Here is a 12850-nt window from a genome sequence, read left to right as displayed (position 1 = left end):
TAGATGAAGTCTACTGAGTCCACACTAACTACGCCCGACAAAACAAACTCCCTCGGGAGGTACATATAAGATTTGTAAGAAGGAAGGTGAGGGACATCGTATATAAGATAACAAAGGACGAACCAATGTATTACAGAAACAGAAATAATCACCCTAAAGAAAATACCTAAAAGAATAAGAGACTTGCGAAAAGACTATTGGTTTCCTGGCCACGTTACTAAACAAAAATATATACCCTTTAGATGGATAACTCCGGAAGGAATGTTGGTAACGTGGCAGGGAAAGAAAATTAAGGTGGACTCGCAGAGTAAAGCAAGGGAATTATACGATCAAATGATGGGTGTCGAAGCAACAAAGGGCAATAAAGAAGAAGGACGGAACATCAAAGGAAAACAGAAAAGAGAACGGGAAAGAACCCCACAACAAGGAGGGAAAGTAGACGAAGGAGAGATTCAGGAAGGAGTGCAAACAAGAGGCAAAAAAAAGGAACAGGAAGAAACAAAGAAGAAACAACAGGAAAGTCAGTAAGAAATGGAACGAACTTTAAAAATTTTATCTGTAAATGTTAATGGACTCAACTCACCATCCAAACAACACCAATTTTACAAAAAAAAATTTGAAACAAAAATCAGATATTGTGTGCCTCCAGGAAGTACATATAAGAAAACAGGACATATATACAATATAAAAAATTAGGTAAAGAATATTCATCATTGGCAGAGGAAAAAAAAAAGGAGTAGTGGTATATATTAAGGAAGGAATAGATAACAATATAAGGTATGTGGATACGAAAGGTAGGATAGTCATGATAGAGCTAATACTTGAGTTTAAAAAGATATTATTGGTAGTAATATATGCTCCAAATAGTCAGCAATTGGAATTTTATAAAAAAGTGCATGAGAAAATTATAGATCAAAAAATGGAAAATGTATGTCTGATTGGAGACTTCAATGCTATTCTAGATGTAAGAAAAGATTACGAATGTGGTCAGCAAAATAAAAATAAAAAAAAGTATTACCCAGAACCTTTATAGATATGGTGGAAGAGTTAAATATGGTAGATAGCTGGAGATGTCTTAACCCCGAAACAAAATTTTTTACATATTATTCGAATCCGCATAAGTCCTGGTCTAGGTTGGATATGGCTTGGGTAACCAAGATGTTAATGATGGAAATAGAAGAGGTAGATATTTTATCAAATAACTGGGCTGATCACAACCCAATAATGATGAAGTGGAAAGGGCAGCAAGAAGAATAGATGGACTATGAATACACAGTTATTACAAGAAAAAGAATATAAGAAATACATGGAAAAGGAGCTAGAATGGTTCTATAAAGAAAATACAAAAGAACACACCTCCCTACAAAACTTATGGGATACAACCAAGGCATATATAAGAGGCCTCACAATATCCTATAATGCAAAATGGAGAAAAGAGAGAGAGAAAGAATATAACAAACTACAAGAAGAAATTCAAAATTGGCAATGTAAATTGCAAAGAAATCCGGGGGATGAAAAAATAAGGTTAAATTGGTTAACAGCAAAACATAATTTAAACATATTAGAGCAAGGGAAATATGCAATAACCTTGAAATATATAAGGCAAAATTATTTTGAACACGCAAACAAACCAGGGAGGTGGCTGGCGTATAGGCTGAGGAAGGAAAGAGAAAAAAGAATAATTCAGAAGTTACGAGACGATGAGGGCAGGATCCAACAGGCCTTAGAGGGAAAAAAGGACATAATAGTTCAATATTACCAAAAACTGTATGAAAAGGATATAGTAACAGAGGAGGAAATTGAACATTATTTAAAAGGGGAGGGATTGCAAATACTAACAGAGGAACAAAAAGAATTATTAGATAAGGAGATTACAATAGGGGAGCTAAAAGAGGTGTTGAAGAGGCAAAAAAATAATAAAACTCCGGGGACAGATGGTTTACCAACAGAGTTCTATAAAACATTTGGAGAATCATTAAATGGAATACTATTAGAAATATACAATGAAGCTCTAATGGAGGCAAAGCTACCAAATACATGGAAAGAAGCATATATTTCCCTAATACCCAAAGACGGGGCAGATACCACATTAATAAAAAACTATAGACTGATTTCTTTATTGAATACCAATTATAAAGTTTTCATGAGTATAATTTCCAATAGGATGAAAATACTACTACAAAACAAAATACACCAGGATCAAAACGTTTTTTTGCCCACAAGGCAGATAAAAAATAACTTAAGAATGGCAATGGATGTTTTAGAATATTATGAGGTGCATCCAGAGAGACAGGTAGCGCTGATCTTTCTGGATGCACAAAAAGCGTTTGACCAAGTAAACTGGCAATTTATGAAGCAGCAAATCAAAAGTATGAACTTTGGAGAGAGATTTACTAAAATGATAACATCAATATATCAGAATCAAAAAGCATGTGTCTTGGTGAATGGGGATCCAACAAAATTCTTTGGAATAAATAAAGGAGTAAGGCAGGGATGTCCGCTGTCCCCCCTACTCTTTATTTTAACTTTGGAAAACTTGTTAATTAGAATTAGAGCAAATAAAGAAATTCAATGATTAAAGATTAAGAGAGAGGATTACAAGGTCCAAGCTTTCGCGGATGACCTTGTTTTCTTCATAGAAGACCAATAGAAACAACCCCGAAATTAATAAAAGAGATTGAAGGAACTTCCGGCGGTGACGTCATCGTGTTAGGGGCGAAAGGAACGGCTCTCCGTTCTCCAAGTCCCTAATATCGCCGATCTAGGAGCCGATTTAGGCACTATTGACCTCGGATAGGTCAATAGAAAAAAGGGGAAATTCCGAGGACCTCGGGGAGGACAGCAATCCCCCCGAAGGTTCAGGAAACCCCCCTTAATCCTGATCGGGGAAAAACCAGCCACCCGGCTGGCCAGAAACGTTGACAGCTGACTAAGAGGGAAGCGAAAATCAAATAAAGAAGACTGCGGTGGAAAGATCGGGAAAGAAAAAAGTTCAAAAGGTATATTTACAACCCATAACGGGAAATTCGAAGGCGGAAGAAGTTAAAACTCCAACTAAGAAGCTAGATAGCGGCGACTGAGAAATAAGCGGAGACGGCTTCCATTTTGACAGTGACAGCGCACAATTTAGCAGCCGGCGAAAGCGGAGGAAATTTAGGAGGAGAAAGCGAGCCCAGATAAGCTTTGGATTTCGAATACACAGCCACAGAGGAGAGACGGAATTTAAGGAGAGAAAGGGGGTTAATTTGACAGACTTTGTGGAAGCGATAATGAGACATTTTATAAACATTTGATATCGGAAGAGAGAGCGCCAGGAAAACTTCGTTTAAAGTGGAGATCAGTGTCTTTTGGAGAGAATATTTTTCTTGGGACTCTTGGACTTTTGGACCTTGGAGATTTAGAGGTTTGGACCTAAGCTTCGGGATTTGGATTATTCTACCCTTTACTCCTTTTCTCTCTCTGCTGAAAGGTGGACACTTGGGGGTTTTTGAAGCTTTGGTGGACATTGGACACTCAACCTAAAAATATTTGGATATTGGATACTGGACTTTGAACTTTGGACTTTGAACAATAAATAAGAAATAAGAAAGATACAAATTTGGGAAGAAGAGAGAGAGAAGAGAGTGATCCAGAAAAAAAGAAGAAGAAGAATCAACTGTAAAGTATAATTAATTGTATTAAAAGCTGATAACAAATTAGTGATTAAGAACTATAGAAGGCATTAATATTAAATGTATTGTTTGTGAAATCTATATAATCTTATATATTATATAATATATACTATATATATAACTGTTAATTTAATTTTATATTTACTCTTAATATATAACTATATTTATCTTAGTGCTATATTTTATCTTGGTAGTTAAATATTATATCTCGCTACATGTCTAGCTTTGAAAACTATATTAGACAGATTAATTGATTTTAGGATTGAAATTAAGGTAATTGATTTGATAAATACTAATTAATAGTACTTAACAATTAATTTAAATAAGATTGTAAATAACCCAATATAAGGATAGTTAACTGATGAATTGCTGAAGTATTAGACTTTTCCCTCGCTTCCCCCCCCCCCTTATATTCTACCCCTATGCTTAGAGAGTAATACAGACTAGACAGTTATTATGAATTGAAGATCTCTGTAAAATATCGAAAAAGGGAAAATAGAACTTATAGATAAATTTACATACAGATAGTGATAGTGTGACAGGGGAACCTATCCTAGTTGCTTATTTTCTTGGGATTACCGGGACTATTGAAAGCCACTAACCATACAAAAATCCCAAAAGAAATAGAACAACCTAAATAGAAATCAGTATATGAGATTCTGGGAGAAGATATTAAAAGAAATACAAATGGCAACTACAAGCTCAACAACAATCTCTAAGTTAAGTAAGAAAATACCATCAAGCCAGATGATACTTACGGCCTCCCCAATACAACAAAAAATAGCTGAAACCACGGAAAAGGATAAAGCAGTTCCCACCCTTAGTATGCCAAACATTCATTCCATATTAACGACGATCCAGGAAGGAATGAATAAAATGCAAGAGACTATGGCCCATAACCATGAGGAGACAAGGAAAAATCATGAGGAACTAAGGATGGATGTGGGAGAGATAAAGGATAATATTAAGAACATGGACGAGAAGATAGGAAAGATACAACATAAAATGGAGGAAAATGAACAGAGGATTTGTAAGGTGGAGGAGAGAATAGAATATACAAATAAGAAAATGGAGAGGATGGAATATGACCAAGCAGCTACAAATAAGGATCTAGAGGACACAGTATCATATCTTGAGATGGAGAAGGCATCCTTCTACTTAAGGTTCCAGAATGTAGAAGAGCAAAAGGAGGAGGACTTAGGGGAAATCATGACTGAGATACTCTCTGAAGTGACCCAGAGGAACAAGGAAGAGATTCGAAGTGGAATAGACGAAATCTATAGAGTCCACACGAACTACGCCCGGAGAAATAAACTGCCAAAGGAAATACATATCAGATTTACAAAAAAATCCTTAAAAGAAGAGATCTATAGGAAGATGAGAGAGGATACAGCTATGTATAAGGGAAGAGAGATTTTAACCCTCAAACAGATACCAAAAAGGACGAGGGACCAAAGAAGGAACTACAACTTCTTAACGGCACAATTAAATAAATTTAAAATAAAGTTCCGCTGGCTAATACCGGAGGGTTTACTAATTTCCTGGGAAGACAAAAAATACAGAATTGATAACGTAGGAAAAGCACAGGACTTCTTTGATCAACACTTCGCGCTGGAGGAGGAGCAAGAGAGCAGAAAAGAAGAGGGTCCTAAGAGGCAAGAGGAACGGCGGACAGAGAAAGAAGGAAGAGACTAAGAAGAGGGGAGAAGATTGGAAAGAGAAAGAATGGAGAGAGAGGGAGCGAGGGAAAAGACGCAAATGATACTTAGAAACAACAAAAGATTGCAATCAACGGATAAATAAATAAAGAGAGATGGAAAAAGAGCTAAAACTCATCTCAATCAACATAAACGGACTTAATTCACCAGCAAAAAGAAAACACACATTCACAAAACTTCAAAAATTAGAAATGGATATTATAACACTCCAAGAGGTACATATTAAAAGACAGCATCAAAAACTATTGGATAATCAAAGATTAGGAAGACTACATGCAGCGCTTGGAGACCAAAAAAAGAGAGGAGTCGTAATATATGTGAAGAAATACCTAAAAACAAAACAAATATATGCAGACACAGAAGGACGTTTCTTAATAATAGAAATACAAACAGAATCCAAAACAATACTATTAATATCTATATATGCACCCAACGTAAATCAAAATGATTTTTTCAAAAAGCTACACAATATAATTAAAGACCTGGAGTACGAAGCTATCTGTATGGTAGGAGACTTCAACGCAATCACGGACATAGAAAAAGATTACCGAAGTACCAAACAAAGTAAAACCAGAAAGAAAACTCTACCAGAATCCTTCAAGGATATGATCAATGAACTACACCTGCATGATGTATGGAGAGAAGCAAACATGCAAACGAAACAATACACATATTATTCAAACCCACATCAGTCATGGTCTAGGATCGACATGGCCTGGATGACTTCAGACCTCAGAGAGGAGGTAAAAGATATCGAAATAGCAGCGAACACCTGGGCAGATCATAACCCCATTAGAATAATATGGAAGGGACATCGAAAGCAAAGGAGGTGGATGATGGACACGGGAATAATAAAGGATAAGGAATATATACAGATGATCGAAAAAGAGGTTAAAATGTTCCTACAAATAAACACTAAAGAACAGACATCACTTCAAAATCTTTGGGACACAATTAAAGCATATATAAGAGGTCTTACAATCGCGTATATGGCAAAAAAAAACAAAGAGAAACATCAGTCAAGGAATAAGTTGTTAGAAGAACTCAGAACATATGAATTAGAATTGCAGAAGGACCCCCAAAACAAAACAATAAAAGCAAAATTAAACCTTACTAAACATAGAATCAATCTGACTACCCAGACAGAAATCGTACAGAAAATTAAATTAGCAAAGCAGAAACACTTTGAGCATGCAAACAAAACGGGGCGCTGGTTAGCGTATAAATTGAAAAAAGAAAAAGAAAGGAGAACAATATTTCAATTGCAAGACGAAACAGGACAAATATATCATACCAATCTAGACAAAAAACGTATAGTTAAAGATTTCTTTCAAAGTCTCTACAAGGGAGAAGAGATTCGGGAGGAAGACATTAAGGAATACTTATGTAAAACAAACATCGTAAAATTAGAGAAGTCCCATAGAGAAGCATTAAATAGACCAATTACGATGTCTGAGCTGGTGGAAGCAAGGAAAAAGCAAAAAAACAACAAAGTCCCAGGCCCGGATGGGATACCAACGGAGTTTTATAAGAACTGTCAAAATGCAATGGATGAACTGTTACTCCTGGTTCTCAACGATGCACTATTAGAGGCAGAAATTCCCAAATCCTGGACTGAAACCATAATTACACTTATCCCTAAAGAAGACACAGACCCCACACAAATTAAAAACTATAGGCCGATTTCACTGCTTAATGTAGATTATAAACTCTTCATGTTGGTCATAACGCAAAGACTGAAAGCAATTATTCATAAATACATACATATGGATCAGAACGGTTTTGTCCCAAGAAGACAGATCAAAAACAACATAAGAACAATTATTAACGTCCTGGAACATTACGAGAAAAGAAACGATAAACAAGCAGCCCTACTTTTCCTAGACGCACAAAAGGCCTTTGATAATTTAAACTGGAACTTCCTCATATCGCAATTAGAAATTATGGACTTTGGCGCTAAATTTTTACAAATGATTAGAAAAATATATTCCCACCAAACGGCCAAAATTATGATCAACAGAGATATGACTGAAAACCTAGATATACAAAAAGGAGTGAGACAAGGCTGCCCCTTATCCCCACTATTGTTCATAATCTCTTTGGAAATATTATTAAATGAAGTCAGGAAAGACCCCGAAATAAAAGGTTTGAGAATACGGAAAGAGGAGTACAAATTGCAAGCCTTTGCTGATGACGTGGTGTTTATAATGGAGCAACCGGAAACAACAGGAGCCAAACTTTTAGCGAGGATAGAGGAATATGGAAGAGTTGCAGGGCTTAAAATTAACAAACAAAAAACTAAAGTATTAACAAAGAACTTGACAAAGGTACAAGAGATACAACTAGAAGACAAATTAGGAATACAAATTGTAAAGAGAATAAAGTATTTAGGAATCTGGCTTACTGCCAAAGCAATAACAATCAGAGAAGACAATTACAATAAATTAATGAAACAAATTAGAAAAGACCTGGAAACGTGGAATAAATTACAACTGTCATTCCTAGGGAAAATTGCATCCATAAAAATGAACATACTCCCTAGATTACTCTACCTTTTCCAAGTAGCCCCAATCTGGCCAGGAAAGAATTTCTTTAAGGACCTCACTAAAATAACAAACAAATTTATTTGGAATGGGAAAAGGGCCAGAATTAAAATAAAATGTATGCAAGATACCCGAGAAAAAGGAGGCCTGGGCCTACCGGACTGGGAGCTATATTATAAAGCAGCGTCGCTAAACTGGATAAGGGACTGGATAGATCTTAAGAATAAAAGAATGTTATCACTAGAAGGCTTTGATCTACAACGCGGATGGCATGCCTTTCTCTGGGAGGGAAAGGATAAGCACCATGGGTATTTTCAGCAACATATCATTAGAGAAGCATTGTACAAATCATGGCAAGAGGTTAGGAAACACTACACCAAGATCCCACGATGGCTATCGACAATGGAAGCACAAATATACCCCAATGCCATGGATATAGCGAAAATGAGGACTTATAAAGAACTACTGAACAGTGAAGGAGAATTACAAACAAGACAAGAATTACAAAATCAGGGTATAGACATTGATTGGTGGCCATACATGCAAATAGAATCAAGATACAAAACGGATCGGGCACAATTTGGATTCCAAAATGAACCAAATGAATTGGATAAAATATTACAAAGTCCAGATGAGAAAATGATTACCAAAATTTATAAGTACCTACTACAATACAAATTGGAAGAGGAGGTTGTCAAAGAAAGCATGATAACATGGGCCCAAAACATAGGACATACTATTGAATTGGATAAGTGGGAGAATTTGTGGAAGATAAACTATAAGATGACACTGTCCATACCCTACAAAGAAAACCTTTACAAAATGTTCTACCGATGGCACCTCCCACCGGCGCGTCTAGCCAAGATGTTCCCAAATACATCTTCGATGTGTTGGAAATGTAAATCACAGAAAGGGACATACTACCATCTCTGGTGGCTATGCCGAAGGGCAAAACAATACTGGCAACAAATTAAAACAATGATTGAAGAAATTACGAAACAAAAACTTGAAATGAGACCGGAAATCTTTTTATTGGGAATCATCACAGCAAATTATACCAAAGAAATAAAATATCTAATCATTCATATCCTCACAGCAGCACGTATACTCTTTGCCCAGCATTGGAAATCTGAACAGTTACCTACAGAAGACAAAATAATAACTAAAATTACAGAATGTGCAGAATTAGATAAGCTTACAAAAGAAATACAAGAGAAGGATGATACTGATTATTATTTAGTATGGCAAAAATGGTACGGCTGGCTGGAGGCAAAAATAGGAATACAAAGATAGTTTATGACTAATCAATAGAAATGTATAGAAGTAAATAAGGAATCAATTATATATATATATATATATATAACCGTGTAAATAGATGATTATAGACATTAATATAAATACAAAAATGGAAAATACTCCACCGTTATAGTAACTTCTAAGAGTCAGTCATTGGACTGAATCGATGTTTGTTAGTTTTGTATGTTATTTTATGTATTTATGTTGGTTTTGTTTTTTCTTTTTATTATTAATAAAAATTTAATAAAAAAAAAAAAAAAGAGATTGAAAAACTTGGAAAGGTAGCAGGTCTACAAATCAATAAAGAAAAGACAAAAATGATAACAAAAAATATGACAACAAAACAAGTAGAGAAATTAGTAAAAGAATCTGGACTGCAGGTAGTTAAAAAGGTAAAATATTTAGGAATAAATTTGACAGCCAGAACGGCAACAATAAAAGAAGATAATTATGACTCCTTAGTCCAGAAAATAAAGGAAGATCTAGAAAAATGGGGGAAATTAAAATTGTCTCTACTGGGGAAAATAGCAGCGATAAAATCAAACATACTTCCAAGACTCCTTTATTTATTCCAAACAATTCCAATAAAATAAGATAAGAAATTTTTTGATAATTTGGCCAAAATAACTAAAAAATTTGTGTGGGAAGGGAAAAAACCAAGAATAAAATTAAATATATTACAAGACGACAAAATTAGAGGCGGATTTGGGTTCCCGGCATGGGAAAAATATTACAAGGCTGCAAGCTTATTATGGATTAAAGAATGAATAACCTTGGATAATCAAAGACTGTTAAACCTGGAAGGGCATGACCTAATGAAGGGATGGCATGCCTTTATATGGAGCTCAGGAAACAAAATATATAAACATTTTAATAACCACACTATTAGGAAGTCTTTAATTAACACATGGCAACAAATCAAACACCAACACTATATGAAAATTCCTGGCTGGCTATCAACCATAGAAGCAATAACTCACCCCAACATATTAACAACAAAAAAGATCTTAAGATATAGAGAAATAGTAGATGTTCAGGGGAAATTGAAAACTAGGGAAGAGCTCAAAGAACAAGGAATAGTAATAGACTGGTGGCCCTATTCTCAAATAAAGGTAAGATATAGAAAGGACCAAGAGGAGGGAGGAATAGACTTAAGACATTTGAAATTAGAGAACAGGAAGACAACCAGTATTATATGATATGGGATTTATTTTATCAATGGCTAGATAATAAAGCATGGAAATGAAATATGAAATATGAAATGTAATGATAAAATATATGAAGCGATTTTTTATGGGAGACAAGCCATTGTTAAATGATTGTTAAATGAAAATAATAGTATAAAGGAATATAAAAAATTATCAAATAAGAGAAACTAAATAATTTGTAAATTTTGTATATGGGATTAAGCACAAAAGAATTGTAACCGACCGACACACTTTCTGTGATTGTATTGGATGATGGTTGTTTTATGTTTTGTTATGTTTAAAAATTAAAAAAAAATAAAAAAAAATTTCCTGCTATTTGCCTGTCCATAATCTTCCATTAACCCAAGTGGTGCATTAAAGCACAAAATATTTTGAATCAATCATCTCAAATCTGCTAATTTTAAAAAAGCATTCAAAAGTGGGACTGTTACTCAGGTGTAATTAAAATATTAAGATCTTCAAACCAGTTGTATTCACAAAGTTGTGGCCACTGCAGGGTAACTGTAGTCAGCCCTAGTCATCTGATTATGATTTCTGACATTCCCTGCCAGTTTCTCACAAGTCAGTGGGGAAGCCAGCAGGAAGTTAGAAGCTGCCATTGTGGCACAGTGTTGGTGGCACAATGGTGATGGTACAATGGTTAGAATGCAGTATTTTAGGTTAATTTTGCTGACTGCCAGCTCCCAGCAGTTCGGCAGTTTGAGTCTCACTGGCTCAAAGTTGACTCAGCCTTCCAAGGTTCCATCCATCCGAGTCCAAATGAGGACTCAGATTGTTGGGGGTAATATGCTGACTCTGTAAACTGCTTAGAGAGGGCTGTAAAGCACTATGTAAAGCACTATGAAGCAGTATACAAGTCTAAATGCTATTGCTATTGCTCCCGTTCCCACTGCATTTTTGCCTACCCATGGTCATTCTTTTTTCTCTGTTTAAATAAGGAAATATCTCTGAAAGAATGATCTAATGGTCATGGGTCATGTAGGATATTATAAAGTTCTTATCATTTGAAAGTGCCAGCTTAGAGATAACCATTTCCAACTTCTAGATAGCAAAGATGCAGGAAATTCCTGCTTTATAATTTCTCTTTCTAAGATGGCAACTTGCCTTTGTTTGCATCATCCAATTCTTCTTTGTTAAATATTAGGCCATATCCTTGAACAGCACCTGTGTGAAACTGCAGTCGGAAAATGTTACTCCGAATGCCATACTGGTACTCTTTACGGCAACACTTGAGCTGAAATAAATAGATAAACAAACATTCATACATCTATGCATTCCTGCAACTTCAGACTGCCAGGGCAATTACATAAAATATACATAAGCAGTAGTTTTACGTTCCACTAACAGATGCATAGCAAAGTCAACAGAAGATGGATTGAGAAACCATCTTGGGAAACCAAGATGCAAAAAGGATTAGCCATATCTGATAGTTCACCAAACTGCCTCCTGGTGTTATTTGTTAGCAAAATCAAGGGAAGGATGGAGTAATGGGAGTAATGCCCCCCACCCCAGATATGAAATAAGACCCATATAAATTAGAATTTGAAATTTGAAATTATCAGAAGGATATACAATTTTCACTTAATACAGTAAAATATTTAAAAAAATTCCCAGGAGTAATTTCCCCATATTCATTTTTTAATTTCTTTTAGTCATTCTACCAGAAAATGGGAATATTACATTGTTTTGGGATTCAATAAGAAGAAAACAAGAGAGGGGTTCAGATAAACTATATTCCTTCTCCTCTTTTATACAGTTATCCTACAAATTCAGTGTCTGTACTTGTAAGATCAAATTATTATTATTATTATTATTATTATTATTATTATTATTATTATTATTAATATTATTAATATTATTAATATTAATATTAATAATAATTTAAAAACATTTCTAATAGTTCTTACGGTCCCTATATTATCCAAGTTATCCTTTTATGTCCAATGAAGTTATAGCAGGAAATAAGTGAAGCTGGTTCTCTCAGAAAGTGGTATGTTGTGTTTGACCTGAACTATTTTGATTTATTCTTTTGACAAGATGTTCCTACGTCAATCGTCTCCCAATACTTATAAATGGAAAACTATATAGGAGGGAGAAGTATGTAACACATTTGGCAAGCTTGCAGATAATTAATTTACAGAGGACCATCCAACCATAGGACTACACTTCCTTCTTCAGACTCCAAGTAAAATAATCTAGAAACAGCTTTATATTCACAGACATAAAAAGAGGTGGGACAAAAATATTGGATCATAGTTCTGCCCCAAGTGAGAAAGATCCAATGTAGTTTAGTGTTTAAGCTAGTGGAATAAGAGCAGGAAAACCCAAGTTCTACTCCACTGTTAATCATGAAAGTTTGCTGGATGACCTTGAGCCAGTCAGTCTTTCTCAGCCAAAGATACCTCAGGCACTGT

General features: G+C 35.0%; 1 protein-coding gene across 8 annotated transcripts in view; it reads right to left on the bottom strand.

Annotated features, from left to right (window-relative positions):
* TNS3 (tensin 3) overlaps positions 1–12850 on the bottom strand; it is a 203857-nt gene that overhangs the window by 119696 nt on the left and 71311 nt on the right. For all 8 annotated transcript variants that reach the window (XM_087892371.1, XM_087892365.1, XM_034416437.3 and 5 more), the window contains one exon: positions 11541–11670. In XM_087892371.1, the coding sequence (XP_087748497.1) occupies positions 11541–11670 (130 nt within the window). The remainder of the gene's footprint in view (positions 1–11540; positions 11671–12850) is intronic.

This window comes from Pantherophis guttatus, chromosome 4, assembly GCF_059756535.1.
Source record: "Pantherophis guttatus breed Tessera chromosome 4, ASM5975653v1, whole genome shotgun sequence".
Lineage (NCBI taxonomy): Eukaryota > Metazoa > Chordata > Lepidosauria > Squamata > Colubridae > Pantherophis > Pantherophis guttatus.
Note: the sequence above shows the minus strand (reverse complement) of the source record. Positions and strands in the feature narration are given on the sequence as shown.